The 20958-nt window shown below is 42.2% G+C and overlaps 1 protein-coding gene across 2 annotated transcripts in view; it reads left to right on the top strand.

Annotated features, from left to right (window-relative positions):
- The first annotated feature begins 227 nt into the window (after positions 1 to 227).
- The window catches only part of LOC149167792 (N2,N2-dimethylguanosine tRNA methyltransferase), a 134035-nt gene continuing 113304 nt past the window's right edge, over positions 228 to 20958 (top strand). Inside the window, exons 1-3 of one of the 2 annotated variants that reach the window (XM_089433158.1) lie at positions 228 to 1110; positions 2923 to 3123; positions 3295 to 3394. In XM_089433158.1, the coding sequence (XP_089289284.1) occupies positions 404 to 1110; positions 2923 to 3123; positions 3295 to 3394 (1008 nt within the window). In that variant the 5' untranslated portion in view covers positions 228 to 403. The remainder of the gene's footprint in view (positions 1111 to 2922; positions 3124 to 3294; positions 3395 to 20958) is intronic. The other variant, XM_089433159.1, reaches the window with a different exon arrangement.

Genomic DNA, 20958 nt, shown 5'->3' with positions numbered 1-20958 from the left:
TTCTATGATCTCTCCCCTTTTATATATAAAAGTACTTTAGCATAATTTTCTAAATACTTAAAATTGATTTTATATATTTTACTGAACGTAATTTTATTAAATTTTCAAATTAAATTCGTGTATCTGAATGACTTTACTGTGCTGCAATTCAATGCTAAGCAAAATATTCCTACCATTGTGTGAGTCTATCTCGTTTACATAATATTTTTCTCCTAGAGATATGCCTTCCAAGGGGGCTATGTAAATGTTGGATGCATCACCCAATTCAACGTGAGTAAACAGGTAAGAAATCAAAATAGCAAGACTCTGCATAAAACCATTTAACTCTGTAGTAGCGGGGACTAAGCTCCTTGGCAGCGCAAAAGAGCATTGAAGTTATTATGCTTGTGGTTTGTGGAAGTGGATGTCGATTGAACCGATGAAAGCACTACCTGAATATCAGATAAGGACGCTCACAGAGAGAGTGAGATTAACTTTGAATGAAGATGCGAAGAAATTGGGCTGCTCAATGCCAAAAATGTTCGTGAATGCAGCAATGTCAAACAGTATCAACATCATGATAAGAAATGGAAACAGAGATATGGACGACAGTATGAATATGAAGAAGGAGAGAGGCGTTGGGTTTGTGGTGGGGGATTCGTTTTTCAGAGAAGAAAGCAGAACTGGGAGAGACCTGGGTGTTCTGGCAGCTGCTCTGCACAAGAGAAGGTTTGGCAAACTCCGCGTATTAGATGCCATGTGTGGATGCGGTGTCAGAGCTCTTCGTTACCTTGTTGAAGCGAATGCCGACTTTGTGTGGGCCAATGATGCCAATGACCACACGCGCCCTACTATTCTCTCCAATCTTTCTCAAATCCGACAACAGGATGATTATCAGGACCATGAAAACAACAACACGGGAAGGAGAAAGTGGGTAATATCTCACTGTGATGCCAACAGAGTGATGGTGGAGCGTTACTTGCAGGGTGATTACTATGATCTCATTGATGTGGATTCCTTTGGCAGCGATTCTTTCTTCTTGGGTTCGGCATTATCAGCCATGCAATATGGGGGCTTATTGTATTTGACCTCTACAGACGGAGTCTCTTCGGGTGGTCATCGTCCTCACAAGTCTCTTTCTCTTTCCCTCTCCCTTTAACCGACATGTTCAATCAATTGATGTTGTTAACGATGCTTGTAGCCTGTAATGCATGCTTCTATAATTATTCCCGCCCATGGATAGATATCAATTAAATACCAGCAATACTGTGGACCGATGGATTCCCATGAAATGCCAGCATTGCCAACAAGGATAGATAATCCAATGGTTTTTTTATAGCCATACATGAGAACTGGAAAACAAAAAAAATGATAGGTAGTTTTACTTTTGATGTGCAATAATGTTAAATGCTAAACAGTTTGGGATAATAGCTTCCAATATCCGCTGAAACCATTCTAGGACCTATAGTGTTGAAAGCACATAAACAATTTAAATAACATTAACATTACTGGAGTGATTCAATAATCAAATGAACTCATATCTGTGTGGTAGGGTCTCTCTCTTAAGTTTATGTAGAAATGTACTAACTGCTAATGAGCTTTTACCATTGACGTTTACTTCCTCTTCAAGCAACTTTGTAAAATCTATTTGCAGCAGGTGATTTGAAAGTGACTAGGGTAATTGGGATTGCCATGGTGGAATGTAACAGTGAAAACATCAATACCTTATGTTGGACCCTTGAACTTAACCAATTAAAAAAAAATTATATTAAGATATTATAGAGATTTCTGGTCCATGTTTATAACAAATACAAGATTTGGAAGAATCTAACCATTAGCTAGGATGAGTATCAATTTATCTCACTTTTATTTTCACTCTCACTAATTGAAAACTCATATCTCATAAATAATGTTTGTTTGCGAAGTTAAATTTTTCATTCCTGTAAACAAAATTTTACATCGAAACCATAGGATTCGGTGCTGGTCTGTCATTAGGGAAATCAGACTAGACACAGAATTTCAGTTTCCATGATAGCTATACGAAGAGTTTGCTGAGTTTAAACCAAAACATAAGAAAATCAGTAACAAAGACGGGGCTGCCAGGACCATTCTTAGCCAAAAAAAAAAAAAAAACTAGAAAAACTAAGCAAAACTAGAAAAACTAAGTCTAAGAAATGAAAAACAAACTAACTCAGAGAGCATTTAGGACTTGTCAGAGTCAGAGCCTAGAGGCTTCAATTGGGATGGGGTCCTTGTTGTCTTCTAGAGAGCAGCCTGGACCAGGAGATAGACAAAGGTGAGCTTCAATGTTGCTGAGTCTGGAATCCATGGAGCATGAGAATACCTGAATCTCGTCCAATTGAAGAAGGATTTCTTCCCAAGTCTCGTTTCTGTCGATCAGCACCCTTCCCAGCAGTGTTTTTAAATGCCAATAGAGGTCAACCGTGTGCATGCAGTAGTTGAAGCGGTCTCGAGAATGTCCCATATATGGAACTCAATCTGCCACCTCAGCTAACACCTTGGATTTGGTCAGGTACTGGTGTTCATCATCTTATGAAGAATGTTATTAAACTTTTTGTATATTGATTTCGGAGTATGTTGCTTTTATGCAGTGCCAACATGTTTTAACATGAAATACGCTAAATTTTATTATTCAAAATAAAAGGACATAGGACCATCATATATCTTTACAACAAGCAATATCTTAATTTATGTTTTTATCCTTGGTATATATAATGGCAGGTTAACTAACTGAATATGAAAATTGAATTTTGCTATCTAATAAGAATGTGAAGTCAAATTAATCAAGTAATTTTGTGTAATTTCTGTTCAGTGAGAATGCTTTCATCCTAAATGCATGTCATGTTGGTAATTGATTGAGGTTGCAGGCTAGAACTTTATTTTGTCTAACATTATCCATTCTAAGACATGGTGCATTTGCAGTGCTTTGGCATCATATGGAGCATTTATAAGGCCCATGCCATATGCCAATGAGATTGGTTTGCGGATGCTCATAGGAGGAGCAGTACGAGAAGCTGCTACACGAGACATGGATGTATGGCCCGTGTTTTCATACTTTGCTCGTCATGGACCAGTGTTTAGAGTCATGCTTCGTGTGAGACATGGAAAGCCTAAGGAGAATAAGTACTTACAAGATATTTGCTGTTTGGTTTTTAGTTCCATTGCATTATTTCTTTTATTTACTTTACTCTACATAGTTGCTTAATCTATCTAAATGAAGAGCTATCTTCTTTTCTTGTGAGTGGAAAGAGTTTTCCCCTGAAAAGCTGATGTTTGTGTGATTTGTTATTCCAGACATTATGGATTCATTAGCTATTGCAGTCTTTGTGGAGATTCTCAAGCATTTTCTTGGGATGAAATGGGAGAAATTTGTTGCCCTTGCCCTAAACAAAAGGTGAAAATTTCCCCTAAAAGCAATTCTTTCAAGATTGCTGCCTAAACATGTCAAGTTTACAGAGATTCAATGAATAATTATCTTTCAATGCAACAAGTGGAATTTATGTAATGAATTTTGTGGCATAATACTTCTATTATGGCCAAGGATATTGCTAGCAAAGGTACATACCAAAATATGCTGTCCTTCTCTAGTTCTTTCTGGATCAGGGGTATGAAATTCTAATGAGAAAGAAATTAGAGGAGCAGACATGGTGCACAAATTCACTCAAATCAATTCGTATATTACTCCCACAAAACCAAAACCACATAAATAGTGCTCATGAGATCCAACAGATTCCAAACAAGGAGAATATTGTTGAGAAAATCTCTCAACAAATTCCAACAACCAACAAACCAATCCTACCTATATACTATTGTAAGCATTATTCCAAGTTCCCCCTTTAATGCTTACATTACATTATTACAAAGATTAATACAAAAATGACAAATTACAATTCACATGTCACATTTGTTTGACTGGTCTTCCTCGGCACTTATCCCCACTCTAAAGTCTCCCGGACAACGCTCTTTTCACCACCACAATCTTCGAGTTTCCCGTTGTTAATTTTAGGCAACAATGGTATGTTCTATGCTTTAGAGCAATTTTAATTCAATTTCTTTATTAGCCCAGTATCAATATTCAGATTAACAATCACATCAACATGATAGTAAAATGCAGATAGAACATAAACATAAACAATAGAAGACAAGCCAAGACAAGAGGACACAAGATGTGGCACCAGCCAGGGACACACCCCAATGTGGGGAAATCCTTGATCAATTCTTCTTATAGTCTTCAATAGTTCAACAAAGAGAGATAGTACAATTTACAAATCTAACAATTTATAACAGAAGCAAAAGAGCCCTAACCAGAAAAGTCAACTCTGGTCAACATGGCAGATTTGACCCTCAGCAAATCGGTCAACTTCAGTCAACTTTGGCCTCCAAACAACAAGATAAAACAACCCTCTAAACAATCAAATTCAGTGCAGTCAAAGTCTGGTCAAACAGTCCCCCTGCAGTTAGCCCTAGCTGCAGTCAACACTAGTCAAATTGCCCAGAAATTCGGCCTCCAGAAATTTCGGCCTCCTAAAATTTCGCTCTCCTGAAATTTTGGACTGTGGAGAGAGAGAGGCCCAGAAATCCATACCCAATCAATGAGGAGAGAGAGAGAAGTGTGAAGATGAGTGTGTCCAAATGAGGCTAAGTCACCTTCTATTTATATGCAATGTTGATGATGAATAGACATGACTGTTGGGCTTCTGAGCCTACATAAGTTTGCTGGTCGACCTTGACAATTTGACCATAATCAAAATAAATTCATAACTTCATTTGTACATGTCAGAATTGGATGATCTTTAGATCAATCCTACACATCTTGGAGAGAGGAATCCAAAAAAAATATCCGTTGTCATAAATAAGATGACCCATGTGGAGTTTGGCCCTAGTTTCCAATTTTAACACTCCCTCTCAACTAGGGAGAAATCCATATGCTAATCCATCTGCCAATCTGTACTATCTCTGCCATCAATGCACTGCTCTGCACTGCTCCGCTGAACTATGAAGAAGAAGAAGTGATTGAGAATGTATCATACCAATCTCTACTGACTCGAAGTCAGTTCCAATCAAAGGAAAGTGTGTCATACCACTCTTACTGACCCGGAGTCAGTTCTAATCAAAAGAGAGTGTCATACCACTCTTACTGACCCGAAGTCAGTTCTAATCAAAAGAGAGTGTCTCATACCACTCTTATTGACCCGAAGTCAGTTCCAATTGATCCTAGATCAATATCGGTCATCCTAGCATAGGGAGTACGGTAGTACACGATGTGTCCATCGGTAGTACTATGGTCCCTATCCTCATTTCCCTACTCATTGGCCAGATGAGAGGTACTTCCCATGAGTCCCAGACTGCATGAGTAGGATGTCTCAGCAGGAGAAGGATGAACCACTTATCCTGCCTACATGTCGCCAAGGGGTATCACAGGGGAAGGTTGAACCACTCACCCTGTACACAACAAACCACTAGGGGAAGGCTGAACCACTCACCCTATGGTTTCTCATCGCTCCAAGAAGTACCCCAAGCCCCCCGGAGCTCCCAGAGCTCAATGTCCATCTCATACAGGACCCTCATAAGAGGATCTCTCCATGACTCCAAGTCGTTCGTAAAAGGCCAAGAACTTGACCTTCACCAGGGGCTTTGTCATAATATCGACGACCTGCTCATTAGTCCCAATGTGATGGAGCCTTATTGCTCCTCGTTGTACCATATCTCGAATAAAGTGTTACCTAATATCTATATGCTTGGAGAGATCATGAAACATGGGATTCTCTGATAATCAGATCCCACTTTGGTTGTCGCAGAGGATCACGGTGGTATCCAACACATGTCCAAACAGCTCACTGAAGAGCTTCCTCAACCAGACAGCTTCACAGGAGGCCATACTAGCAGCTATGTATTCGGCCTCGGCGGTGCTCAAGGCAACTGATTTCTGCTTCCTGCTCATCCAGGATATCGAAGCAGAACCCAAAGAAAAACAACATCTAGAAGTGCTCTTGCGATCCACCACACTGCCAGCCCAATCAACATCAGAATAACCATGCAGCCTCACATCTCCGGCAGTGTATCTTAGTCCATGAGTGATTGTGCCCCGAAGATATCTCAGAAGATTCTTGGCACCAATCCAATGTATATGATGAGGCTCAACCATATATTGGCTCAATGTGTTAACTGCAAAACATATGTCTGGACGGGAGTTCACCAAGAACATCAGTGCTCCTATGAGTTGACGATACTCAGAAGCATTTCCCAATTCAGGTCCAACAGCACTACCACATAACTTCTTAAAGTTAAGTTCCATTGGAGTAGTCACAGGCTTACAATCTGTTGAAGTTTCTAAGTCTGCCAGTTAGAAACCCTCCATGCACTTTACTGATTTATTCCTACCTACTTGTTCCATTACTTAACAAGTTATTTACAATGTAAACACTGAAAATAAACACTAGTGCATGCTCAACATGTTACAAATCATCAACTGAAGGAAACAAAAACAATCACACCAAATGACACCGTTATTTTTGGACCAATGTCCCCGGAAAAACCCAATGCGGGAAAATCGATGCAACTATCTGAGGGTTTTCTTATTAAGCAATTTCAGAGTACAATCTGGGTGCCAAATTCAGCTTACCCAAAAAAGAATTTCCTTGGCAGTAGCACCTCTCAGTCTGAGACAAATGTCCCTGCTGAAACCCCATATAAACCCTCCGGCAGCTCCTTAGCTACAATCTGCCCCAAAAAACCCAGCGTCTGCCTCTCTGGATTGCGTTTGCCTCTCTCTGCCCAGCGTTGGCCCTGCGTCACCCTGAATGGGTCTGCGTCAGCCTCAGGAGGTCCTGCGTCAGCCTTTTGGCCCTTTGCGTCAACAACGCTGGCCTCTCTGAAGCACTACGGAACTCCTGGCTGGCTCTGCATGGCCTTGCGTGAGCCTTGGCTGCTACTGTGTCACTCTCTCTGGCTCCTGCGCTGCTCTCCCAGCACTATCTCTGCCTCTCTGTCTCTTTGTACTCAATGCCCCTTAGCTGCAACTCTGATCACTGATTCTATCTCTCTTAGCAAACCCCGCTCTAGAGAATAGAATGACTGATCATCTGGTGTACTTTCCAAGTGACCCTCAAGCCTCTTCTTATACTTTTCTCGTTGACATATCAACGACCGAGATTAAGTCCCTAATCAACGGCTAAGATTAGATCTGGCTTGATTCATGTCTTTTGGACCATTCTAACATAGTTTTATATTAATCCACATTAATATTTTAATTTCCCTAAGTTTAGACTTAGGGACTCCATTAAAAATATTAATTATTTTAATATCTCCTGAACTGTTTAAAATTTGCCCAAACCCTTTCTAGGTATTGGAGATCTCATGTGCCCTAACCTCTCCACCAAATTTCGTGGCTAGAGCACATCTGATGCTACCCCAAATCAACACTCTGTCTTAGCAAGGACTGTGCTCTAGCAATACTCCTCACTGAGTATTACTCTGATCATCTTGCATTGGTCCCTGTGGTGATGCTAGGCCTGGTGCCCACCATCCTCTGCACTGCTGTATCCTGTACTGCTACCCATGGTTCTGCCACTGCCAATGATGCATCTGTACGACAGCTCCCTCTGCATTCGTGCTGCTGCTGGTCCTTTCTCCCAACATTGCATCCGCATTGCAACTCCTCTCATCATGCTGCATCGTGCTGCCCACTGTTGCACTGCAACTCAGTTACTGAGAAGTAAGTAACTGATCTCCCAACTCTGACCTCTTTGTTGGGCTAGAGTACTCTTGATGTTGAAGCTCCCTTTGCCGCTGACAAGTGCTCCCTCTCTGACCTCTGCACTGCTGCAACAACTCTCTGCATCTCGCACCGTTGCACACCTTTCTGTGCCATCTTGCACTGGTGCAACACTCCCATGCCTCTCACACTATTGCAGCCTGCTAGCCTCACGCTGTCCTGCGAATTATTCACTGTAGCTCTCTCTGCCGCTTCATCCGCATCCGTCTCTACCCACATCTTCCAGTCTTGCTACTCCTCTTCGGGGCTCTCGTAGCATGGTCTAATCCAAGAGGCTGCGTACCTTGAGGATCCTACCCCTCATCGCCTGTAGTTCGTCTGACTACAGCTCGATGTCTCCCCACTTCCGCTCAAGTGGCGTGTGTGCACTCGTGGCACAGTCATCGTCTGTCTCCACTTCCTTCTCTGCCCTTGCTGGCGCTGCCTTGGTCTCGGAGGCCTCTCCCTTGTTCTTCTTCCTTGGGCACTGGGTCGCATAATGACCTAGCTCCCCATAGTGGAAGCATTTGATCTTGGAGAGGTTCTTCTTCTTCCGCTTTTCTTGCTTTCCCTCAGATGCTAGGGTAACATCTTCCTCCTCTTTGAATCTGATCCCCTTACTGTTGCTTCGCGCCTTTGACTGCCGTTTGATCTCTTCTTGGTGAAGAGCCGCCCACATCTCATCCCAAGGTGGAAGTGTCCCTCTGCCCAATATACTCTGGACAAATAGCTCCTAGTCTTCTGAGACTGCATTTGGGGCTGTGCTCACCATCAATTCCTTATCCGACGTGGCTTCTATGGTAGTCAACGGATCTCAGATCTCATTCAATCCTCCGAGGAAGGTGTCAATCGGTTCTCCCTTCTTCATCTGATATGACTTCAACTGATTTTCTAGTAACATTCTTCTCTGCATAGAAGTATGCTGGTACAATTTCTTTAGGGCCTCCCACATCTCATTTGTCGTTTCCTTCTCGGCAATGTGTGGCACTACATGGTCCTTGACCCCGTCAAAGATGATGCTCTTGACCCTCACCATTGCCTCCTCGTACTTGTCGTTCTCAGCTCGGTCGATTGGGATAGCTATTGTCTTCAAAGCGAAGTGCTTGACACGATTTTTGTCAAGTACGGATAAGATTCTGGCCTTCCAGACTGCGAAGTTTGATGCTCCGTCCAGCCTGTCCTGGTCTCTTACTCCGTGTAGTGCCATGATGCTCTTCTACTTCCCTCCTGGAAGTTCTCGATGTGACTCCCTTTGAGTCTCGATTTCCCTCCTGGAAATCCTTCTGCCGATGTCGAGATGCCCCCTACTCTGATCGTCTGTGCAACCACACCACTGATCCGGATTTCTCGACTAGAAACCCTCGGTAGCAACTCCCTCCTCTTGGCCTTGCCCTGTCAGGTACTGTTCTGACTACAATACCTCACCAGCTCCACTCTGCAACTTTCCCATAACCTCCTAAACCCCAGCAACCTGAAGGTGAGAGCTCCTAGGCTCTGCGCAATCCCGACACCAACAACTCGACCTCCTCAGCCAACTACGTCAGCCCTCCTAGCTTCTGCTTGGCTCTGCGTGAGTTTCCCTTTGCCTTCCTTAGCCTCTGCGTTGCCTCTTCTTGGCTCACCCTTGATGACACAGACGCTGCATCACCCTTCCCTTGTTGCTGCTCTGCTAGAAACCACTTCTGTCACTTGGGACAACTGTTTTCTGCTGCTATTGCTCCGCTCAGCTGATGTCCTTAGTTCTCTTGTAATTTGCAACCACGCTCTGATACCATGTTGAAGTTTCTAAGTCTACCAGTTAGAAACCCTCCATGCACTTTACTGATTTATTCGTACCTACTTGTTCCGTTACTTAACAAGTTATTTACAATGTAAATGCTGAAAACAAACACTAGTGCATGCTCAACATGTTACAGATCATCAACTGAAGGAAACAGAAAAAATCACACCAAATGACACCATTATTTTTGGACCAATGTCCTCGTAAAAGCCCAATGCGGGAAAATCGGTGCAGCTATCTGAGGGTTTTCTTATTAAGCAATTTCAGAGTACAATCTGGGTGCCAAATCCGGCTTACCCAACAAAGAATTTCCTTGGCAGTAGTACTTCTCAGTCTGAGACAAATGTCCCTGCTGAAACCCCGGATAAACCCTTTGGTAGCTCCTCAGCTACAATCTGCCCCAGAAACCCCAGCGCAGTGTTACTTGTGAGCGAGAGTGAAAGCAGGGAGCGGGAGCGAAAACGGGTGCAGGAGCGACATTTTTAGAAGCTCCCGGTTTGGGAGCGAATCCCGGAGCGATTTTTAAAAAATATATATATATATATATATATATTTATATTTTTTAATTTTTGATACATATATGTCAACAAAAACATGTAGAATGATGAATTAGATATAAAAAAACATAAAAAAACATAGATTGATCATTGAACCATATCACATCAATCATCTAGAAGTTATAATCTTCATCAACCATGTCCACAAGTTAGTAACATACATATTACAACTGCAACATATTGAGTCTCATGAATCACGATTCATCAAATTCAATCTTAAAGTTTCAACTTCAAGCTTTCAAAATTGAAAATTCAATATATAACATTTATCATCATTGATCACCAAAGTTGTACTTGTAAGCTAAGTTTAACCATTACAAGAAATAATATCTTAGATATTTCTAAGTTCTAACTATTAACATGAAATGAAATGTTATAAAATGAATTATGAATAATGAAATGAAATGAAACAACTTTAGTCTTTCATGAAGCATCATATTCATAATTCACAATCATTACCAATGAGTTATAATTGCCAACTTCAAACTTCAAACTTTCATTGTCACAGTCATATATTGTTTACAAAAAATATCATTATGATATGAAAGAGTCAAGAGTCAAGGACTCAAGACTCAACAGTTATGAAAACTAATAGAAACTAGAAAAGACAAGTAAACTGTAAACTGTAAATCTACATGTGGCCATTGCCATGAGAGTCTCCTGTATGAGCAGGTCGTGGTGGTCTTCTAGGAGTCTCCCGCACAGACCAACGACCAGAACTAGAAGGCACATGCCCTCCACGTGAGGGTGTAGATGGAGGTGGCGACAGCAAAGGAACAAGACTCGGAACTCGAGCACTGCTACTGGATGGTGGAGGTGGCATGGCTGTCGCGGCTGCTTCATCTTCATCCCTTATAAGTTTCTCTTCCAGTTCTTGAAGATGTATAGTGCCATCCTCCAAATTGTCATCCTCTGGGTGGTTGTCCCAAATTTTATATGTGGGATCCTCATAAGCCCGATCACAGTAATGACTCAACAACCTCAAGTTGTAGTGCACATAAACCAAGCTTTCTGCCCGGTTTTCATTGAGTCTGTTTCTTTTTACATTATGTATGAAGCTGTAGGTGCTACAACACCTCTCTGCAGAAGAAGTATTTACAACCTGTGATAGAACTTTTTTTGCCAATTTTGGCAAAAGTCCCTGGCTGCCATATGTTTCCCACCATGTGAGAGAATCAAATTTGTCTCTGTCTTCCATTGCATGGAAGGTACCAAACAAACCAGTGCCACTGAAGTATCTGCCTATTTCAAGGCGCACCACTGCACATTCCTCCCTGTCAGGTACCAACTTTTCTAATGCATCCAAATATCCTCTAGTTACCTCTGCATCTAAATGGGGTTTGGTCCTAATCCCACCCCCTGGTGTAGGTTGGCCCAACCAAGATGTAGAGTAGTATTTTGGCGTAAGGATATACTCCAAGCAATGTAGTGGAATATTAAGTTTATTCCACCGTACACACACACATTCGTGAATCAGTTTGTACAAGTCGGGATCTTTGTTATGAACAATATCTTTTATTTGCCCCAACATGGTATCCATTTGCTCATACACCTCGCCAATCACTGGTTTATCTGTATCTGCAAACCGAATCATGTGATAAATGGGCTTGGTGAAATCCAATACTTGCCTCACACTTGACCAAAACATACCATCAAGAGCGGCCTCCTCCACCAGTTCAAAACCTCGCCTGTCAGCTGCATTTGTAGCCCTTTCCTTTAATACCTGCCAGTGTGGACTTGATACCATGCTAGCCAATGACTCTCTTACCTTCAAAAGGCGCCTGAAGGTGAGGTAATAGTTACCAAATCTAGTTTTCGCAATCTTCAACAACTCCAATCTTGAGTGACTGTGGAAAAGGCCATGGGTATTGCTATGATTTGTAATAAATTTTATCATTTGTTTGCCTTTCTTGTACAAATCACCAATCCATTTGTATTGTTCATTTTTGTTCTTAACAACATCATGCATCAAAAGGTTCAATGTGTGAACCAAACACCCAAACCAAAATATGTTGGGGTATTTATCCTCAATAATTGCTCCCGCTGCCTTACAATTAGGAGCATTATCAGTGATGACTTGGATGACATTGTATGACCCAATATGGTCAATTGTTTCAAGTAATGCTTCTGCAATGTTGATGGCGGTCTTGAACTTGTCAGAGTAATCATATGCATTTAGAAAGATGGCACCACTAACAGACACAGCAAGAACACTTATCAATGGCTTGCCTTTTACATTTGTCCATCCATCAGATACAATGGACACCCCATGGTCAGTCCAAGGACTTGTCATTCTATTCAAAGAATGTGATATTTTTGCTTTTTCATGATCAAGTCCAACGGTTCTTGCCTTGTCATACCCAGGGCTCTTGTATCCTTTAGGGGCATCATTTATGGCAGAAACCATTTCGTGCCAATAAGGTGAGCGAAGAACATTGAATGGTATCCCACATGCATAGAGAAACCTGTAAACTTTTGAATCCACATCATTCCTACACCCCTCATCAAGGAAATCTGATATGGTTCTATGCCTTAAAGCTGGTGACCCTATGCCTCCATATCCACTGCCTTGGGAGGATGCTGAAGGAGTTCTTTGTGCTTGTGATTGTGAGCTTGGTTCAAAGAAACCCCTTGATCTTTTAGATTTGTATTGGGTTTCCTCCTCTTCCCTTATGTATTTGGCTCTATCTACTGTTGACACAGCTACACAAGTTTTGATTCCTATTTGTTTATCTCCATCCCATGGCCTTTTCCCGCAGAGGTGTTTTCTGGCACGGGTGTATGAACCTGTGTAATTATTGTTGCAATGGGGGCAATGAAATTTAGTGGTTCCACCCCCTTTCCCTGCTTCAGGCCTGTTAACATATTTCCACAATGGGGTTTGGTCTTGTTTAGTTTTTTGAGAGTCATGTTCACCCTCCTCCAGCTCCTCCTCACTAGGGTTTTCATCAAATCCACTTTCTCTAGCTTCTTCATCCCCCTCTTCATTTTGGCCCCTCCGTTTCCTACTCTCCAACACCATAATAACCAGAAAAGGGACCAAGAAGAGGAAAATGCCAAGAAATATAACCAGGTCCATGATGTTTGATATTTGTAGGCTTTTGAATCTGCAAAATTTAATGGGAATGGGAATGGGAAAATTAATTTAATTTATTTAGATTGCTTAATTTAATTTATTTAAATTCATGATTTATTTACTAAATCAATCATATATTTACTAAATTACTAACTAAATTAAACTGAATTACTAAGTAACTAAAGTTTAAACTACTAAATTACTAAGTTACTTACCTCCTTGCAGGCTTGCTCCTTGCTCCTGGGCACTCGTTCCTCGCTTCTCCTCGCTCCTTTGCTCAATCTCCTTGGCTCTCCTCAACTCATTCAAGTCAGAATGAAATATTTTTTGGCCCCCAAGCCCTTTTAAAACCTCTTTTTTTTTGTTAAATTAAATTAATTTTTTTTTAGCGTCTGCAGATTTTTTCGCGTGATTCGCTCCCGGCGGCGCTTGCGTCGCTCCCGGAGCGAAAATTAAAAGCTCGGGAGTGATCGGGAGCGATCGCTCCCTGTTCGCTCTCGGGCTTTAATTTTCGCTCCGGGAGCGACGCTCCTGAGATCGCTCCCTGTTCGCTCCCGGGCTTTAATTTTCGCTTCGGGAGCGACGCTCCTGAGATCGCTCCCTGTTTTGGCAGGGAGTGCAAATTTTTTTATCGGAAGCGCGCTCCCGAGCCGCTCCCACCTGGAGCACAGATTGGGAGCGGGTTCGAGGGGGGGGGGCGCTCCCCCGCAACTCTGCCCCAGCGTTTGCCTCTCTGGACTGCGTCAGCCTCTCTCTGCCCAGTGCTGGCCCTGCGTCACCCTGAATGGGTCTGCGTTAGCCTCAGGAGGCCCTGCGTCAGCCTTCTGGCCCTCTGCGTTAGCAACGCTGGCCTCTCTGAAGCATTGCGCAACTCCGGGATGCTACTGCGTCACTCTGTCTGGCTCCTGCGATGCTAATGCCCCTCAGTTGCAACTTTGATCACTGATTCTATCTCTCTTAGCAAACCTCGCTCTAGAGAATAGAATGACTGATCATCTGGTGTACTCTCCAAGTGACCCTCAAGCCTCCTCTCATACTTTTCTCGTTGACATATCAACGACCGAGATTAAGTCCCTAATCAATGGCTAAGATTAGATCTGGCTTGATCCATGTCTTTTGGACCATTCTAACACAATTTTATATTAATCCACATTAATATTTTAATTTTCCTAATTTTAGACTTAGGGACTCCATTAAAAATATTAATTATTTTAATATCTCCTGAACTTTTTATAATTTTCCCAAACCCTTTCTAGGTATTGGAGATCTCATGTTCCCTAACCTCTCCACCAAATTTCGTGGCTAGAGCACATCCGATGCTACTCCAAATCAACACAATCCACCATCCCAAATCTTTCCATTATCTTCACAACATATTTTCCTTCAAAGGAAAATTTCACTTGGCTTTTGCTAGACCTCCAGTCCTAGGAAATAGTGCATCGGTCCTAAGTCCTTCATGTCAAATTCAGAAGTCAACTCCCTCTTACATTTGTGAATGCGAGGGTCTGCACCTGTCATAAAGAGGTCGTCCACATAAAGTACCAGAATGAGAGGTTTAACATTTTCAACCTTGAAGTAAAGGTTGATATCGACTTCACTTCTAGTGAATCCCAACTTCATCAGATAGCTATCGATCCTCTCATACCAAGTCCGAGGTGCTTGCTTCAATCCATAGAGAGCTTTCTTCAACTTGCATACATCAGATTCTTGATCATGAACCTCAAACCCCTCGGGTTGTTCCACATAGAATTCCTCTTTGATTGAACCATGCAAGAAAGCGGTCTTGACATCCATCCGATGTAGGTTCCATCTGTAAGGCCTAAAATTTTTGTTTTCATCTATATCAATTAAATATTAATCATAAGTTTCATCTACATCAACCATATGTAAATCATAAAAGGTTCATTACTACATGTATACAATTAAACAACTACACATACCTTGTTAAAATTAAACAACTTCACATACCTAGTTTCTCTTGGTTGACGAAGTCGATCCAGGGTTGAATCTTGAATCCAGTCTTGAGCTTCCGCTTCCAAGCCTCAACCTGCCTGAAGGATGGAACTCCCTTACAGCTTTCATCCCTTGGTTGGCCTAACTCACTAACCCAACCACATTGAGCTTCCGCTTCCAAACTGACTAATTCCTCCCAGCCAATCTGAGACAAACCTCTCCGGCTCCCAGACCCAGAAGACTTCAAGAGTGAAGTCTTTTAGTCCCCGTGCCCAAAACCCCAAGAACAGGACCTAAATCTCCTAGGTCTATGGTTAAATCTCATAGATATATAGCTAAAATCTGAGTCCAAGACTCATTCCCAATTCTCCATTTCTTCCATATATCCTCATCTTTCCTCGAAGAACCCCTTCCCCCGTACTTCTCCTTTAGATTTTTTTTATATAGGGAAGGTTTCTTCCCTTTGAAGAAACCCCACCTCCCTTTCCACCAATCAATCTTCAGTTTTAACCTTATCCATTAAGATATTATTACATGAGTTGGTCATTATACATTAAATGAGATTTTTAACTTTATCCTCTCAATCGACTTCCTAAAGATTATGAAATAAAATAAATCTTGTCTATTGTAATAATAATTATTTATTATTTAATTGAAATTTTATTAATGAAATTAAATTAATATATTTTATTGTACTACTTAACAAATAAGTTATTAATTAATAATTTTAAAAACTAATTCATTTTCTTACATAGACATTTATATAATTAAATCACTATGTATACTAGTGCAATGACTGCGATGGATGTGTATGTAGCTATCACACACACGTCTCGTAAGCATGCTAATAATCAGTAACTCAAGATGGGTCACGACACCATCCTTGCGAGGCAGCAAAGGCTATGATCGAGCGGATGGTGGTGTATCGGGCAACAGGTGCAAATATCTCATCGTAATCTACACCTTCCTTTTGAGAGAAGCCTCAAGCAACAAAGCAAGCCTTGAACTTTTCTGCACTTCCATCAGCGCCATGCTTGATTTTGTAGAGCCACTTAGAGGTGACAACCGATTTGTCCTGGGGTCTAGGGACCACATCCCAGACATCATTCTTCATAATTGACTCGTATTCTTCATTCATAGCATCCTTCCATACTTGATGCTTCACGGCTTCTTCGAATGATGAAGGCTCATTTTGAATGATAATGCTCATGGCGGTCAAATATCCTTGATACCTATTCGGCTTCTTGCTTTCACGGAAAGTCCTGCTTGGTGCAATGTGTCTCTCGTCCTCTTCGAGAGTCTCCCTAAGCCATGAGGTTCTCCTTTTGGAGGAGGAGGGCTCATGAGGAGGAGGATCAATATGATCCATAGGTTCATCAACATCAAGCATCGTTTCGTCTTCTTTTGCACCCTGATTTCCGGTGTGAGCTTCTTTGTCCTTCCTTAGGATAGGAAGGTTGTTGATCTTCCTAAGGGCCATATCTTCGTCGAAGGTGACATCATGACTTATCCCAACTTCCTTTTGACCAACCACATAAATTCTATACCCCTTAGAATTTTCACTATAGCCCACAAAGATTCCTTTCTTCCCAGATGCACCCAATTTTCTTATTTTCTCTTTCGGCACATGAAAATATAGGGGACTTCTAAAAATTCTAAAATGAGAAACATCGGGTTTCTTATCAGTGAACATTTCTTCGGGAGTCTTGGAGTCCGATGCTTGATGAGGGCATCAGTTTTGAACATACACGGCGGTATTTGCAGCTTCAACTCATAGAAACTTTGGAAGCCCTTGATCATGAAGCATGGCATGAACAACTTCTACAATAGAGCGATTCTTCCTTTCAGCCACACCATTTTGCTCGGGAGTGTATGGCATTGTAGTATCCCTCTTAATGCCAGCTTCTCTGCAATAATATTCATTGGATTCGTACTCTATCCCATTATCAGTCCTCAATATCTTGATTTTCTTCTCGGATTGGTTTTCGATCAAGGCCTTGAAGTGTCGGAACCAGGTGAACACTTCATCCTTCTTCTACAAGAAGCAGATCCAGGTCTTGCAAGAATAGTCATCTGTAAAGGTGAGATAATATAAGTATCCTCCCAAAGAGTTTACGGGCATCATACCAGATACGTCGGAGTGGATCAATTGCAATATATCTGTGGTCTTGCTATTACTCGAGGCGAATGGTCCCCTTGTAAATTATCCTTCGGCACATCCCGAACATACACCTTCATGCTCTACTTTGAACTCGGGTATACCTGTCACCATCTGTCTCACATCAGGTAGGGCATTATAATGAAGATGGGCAAACCTCTGGTGCCATAGTTCAGATTTTAGAGGTGTGTCGCAAGACATGGCTCCCAATGGACTTCCTCCAACTTGATACAAAGTGTCAACCTTGAACCCAAGAGTAAGAATTTTTAAAATTTCTTTTCCAAACATGTACCTTTCCATCGATGAATGCCACCTTGATTCCTTTGTCCTCCATGGCTGAAATGGACACCAGGTTCTTCTTGAGATCAGGTACATATAGTACTTATTGCAAATGAATAATGTTACCTTGATTCAATTGAAGGGTAACATTCCCTACTCCCTTCACGAGATAGGTGGCATCGTCTCCAAGGATGATCTCCAAGTTTGTTTCTTTTTCTATCGGATTAGAGAGAGGGCTTCCTTATATCTGGTGAAGTGCCTTGAGGCACCATTATCAATCAACCAATTTGCCAAAGTGTCGGGAGGAGAGGCAGTGGAGGGGGCTAATATAAGATAGTACTCTTTTTGCTTATAGTTAACAACATTTGATTCTTCATACCTAGAGTTCCTTGATTTCTTGGAGGGGCGACCATTTTCTTGGTGTCTCGCATTCCTTTTTCCTTTTCCATTGGACCTGCCATTCCTTTGATTGTTGTTGTTGAAGTTGCCCCTGGAATGATCATCATCATTTGACGTGTCCCTTTTATTTTGACACTCCCTTGCATAGTGGCCAAACTTATTGCAAACAAAGCACCTGCCCTTCCCATCTCCCTTAGATCCGGGCTTTCCATGGAAATGACCTTTAGACCTTGCATTATTCTTCCTCTTGGCATGAGCGAAGAATGTAGTGGGGTTGCTTCTATTAGAAGGCATTTCTTGCTCCACCATTCTTGTTTCTTCTTGAATGTCTCTCGACATCAATTCTTCAAAACCTGGAAATCGATCATTGTTGAGGACGGTGGTTCTAAATACATACCACTCAGGTGGGAGTCCTCCAAGGGTGGTGAGAGTAAGTTTCCTGTCAGGAATGACTTCTCCAATCGAGAGTAGATCATTCTTGATGTCAGTAATCCTCAAGAAATAGGATTGAATATCCTTGTCCTTGCCCTTCTTAATATCCTTCAACTTATTCTTGAGAAATAGAATTTGATTAGCATTACTAACCTTGAACATGTCGACCAACCTATCGTAGATCTCCTTGGAGGTCTTCAATTCAGAGATGTAGGTCACCAGATGCTTGTCAATGGAATCCCTAATAATCTTCTTTGCTTTGACTTTAGCCCTATTGTACTCAATCTTTGCAGCAGTCGATGCATTTGAAGGAGGTTCAGGGATTTTACCGTGCACATATTCCATCACTTCTTTTTCTTCCAAGGTCAAATCAAGAGACATCTTCCATCCATGATAGTTAGATTTATCATGGAGCTTGTCTTTATTCGGGAAGTAGGATGAGGAACCCATTGAACCTTTTTTCCTTGTCCAACTGTCTTTGGTGATTTCTCTTTCACTCTTGTTTGGGCTTTGTCTTCACCTTAGCTCTGATACCATGTTAATTTTAGGCAACAATGGTATGTTCTATGCTTTAGAACAATTTTACTTCAATTTCTTTATTAGCCCAGTATCAATATTCAAATTAGCAATCACATCGACACGATAGTAAAATGTGTGAAAATTTCTGAATCTACACATCAGAAATCCTACCACAATCACTGGTTTATCATCTCCTACTTGTTTTTACATTCAATAAGTTATTTAATTATTTAAACAACGATGGAAACACTATTACAGACTACACATACATACAGATCATGAACTGAAAATAGAACGAGACAAATACACAAGGGACATCATTATTTTTGGACAAACATCCTCGGAAAAACCTAATGCGGGAAAACCAGTGCAACAGCTTTGAGGGTTTTCTATTATTAAGCAGTATTTTTGAATACAACTCTGGTTGCCCTCTCGGCTGTCCAGTTATAGAGATAAAAATATATTGGTAGAAACCTAAGTGAGATTACCTCACTTCACCCGGCCAAATCTCTCCGTTCCGACAACTGGACTGATTGTCCCCGGCTACAACTGCACTGCCCCTTCGCAGTAGCTGCGTGGGCTTGCGTTAGCACTACGCTGTCTCCTTCTGCCTCCTGGATCTTTGACATCAGCCTTCTCGGTTGATCCTGCTGCTCCCCCGCAGAGTTCGGACTTCTACTGGAGGGTGGCTCTACCCTTGCGCTGGCACTGCGTCAAGCAATGCACGGGCCCTCTTGGCCCAACGTTAGCCTCCCTGGGTCTGCGCTGCCTCCTCTGGCGTCTCTCTGCCTCTCTCTGCTGTGTATTTGAGGTCCTGGAGAAGATCCTCCAACCTCAACTATCCCTGCCCCTCTGCTGCAACAGATCACTTGTTCGATTTTCTTAGCAAACCTCGCCCCAGAAAAATCGAACTGATTGATCTCTCTAGTGTATCTCCAACTGACCCTCAAGCCTCCTCTTATACTTTTTCTGTTGATGAATCAACGACCGATATTAAGTCCCTAATCAACGACTAAGATTAAAACATACTTGGTCCTGGTCACCCATATTCTTATTAATACCCATTAATATTTTTATTTTCCAAAGTTTAGACTTAGGAACCCATTAAAAATATTAATTATTTTAATAACTCCTCATCTGGGTGGAATTTCTTCAAACGATTTCTGGGTCTTGGAGATCTCATGTGTTCTAGCCCCTTCACAAAATTTCGGAGCTAGAGCACATCCGATGCTACCCAAACTCAACACTCCTTAGCGAGGAATGTGCTCTAGTAACACTTCTCATCAGAAGTACTACACTGATCCACTGCATCAGTCCTCTGTGCTGCTGATGCCTGGCCTGATGCCTTTCATCCAATGCACTGCTGCTTCCTGTACTGCTGCCCATGACTCTGCCACTGCCACTGCTACATCTGTACTACAACTCCCTCTCAATATGCTGCATCATGCTGCCCATAGCACTACCACTACTAACTGCTGCACTGCAACTCAGTTGTTGAGAAGTAAGCAACCGAAACTTCACCCAAAAAACTGACATGCTAGTCAGTCTGGATGCCTCGTGATGCTGAAGCTACCTCTGCTGCTAATCTGTGCTGACCCTCTGCTGCTACTGCATTGCTGCAAACTGCTCTGTGCCTCTCGCACTGCTACAACATCCACTGCGCTGCCTCAGACTTTGGCACTCTAGCTCTGCCACTGTTGCTCCATCACACCTCGCTCCAACCGACACCCGTCATTTTGCTACTGTTGTTAAGGGCTCCCGTAGCCGTATGTGATCCAAGAGTTTGGGCACCTCAAGGATCTTGCCCCACAAGCAGTCCTCTCGACTACAACTCCATGTCGCCCCACCTCTTCTCCAGAAGCCTTCCTTGTCAGCGTTTGCTAGAGCAGCCTGCGAGTCAGAAGCCTCCTCCTTGCCCTTCTTCTGGGGGCACTGAGTGGCGAAATGTCCAAGTTCCCCACACTTGAAGCATTTGACCTTGGAAATATCCTTCTTCTTTCTCTTTTGCTGCCCTTGCTGTCCCGATGATGCGAGAGTTGCATCCTCCTCCTC

This window comes from Pinus tabuliformis, chromosome 5_1, assembly GCF_031772625.1.
Source record: "Pinus tabuliformis cultivar Carrire ecotype Pingquan chromosome 5_1, CPIR1, whole genome shotgun sequence".
NCBI classification, from domain to species: Eukaryota; Viridiplantae; Streptophyta; class Pinopsida; order Pinales; family Pinaceae; genus Pinus; species Pinus tabuliformis.
This window is presented reverse-complemented; position numbering and strand designations above follow the sequence as displayed.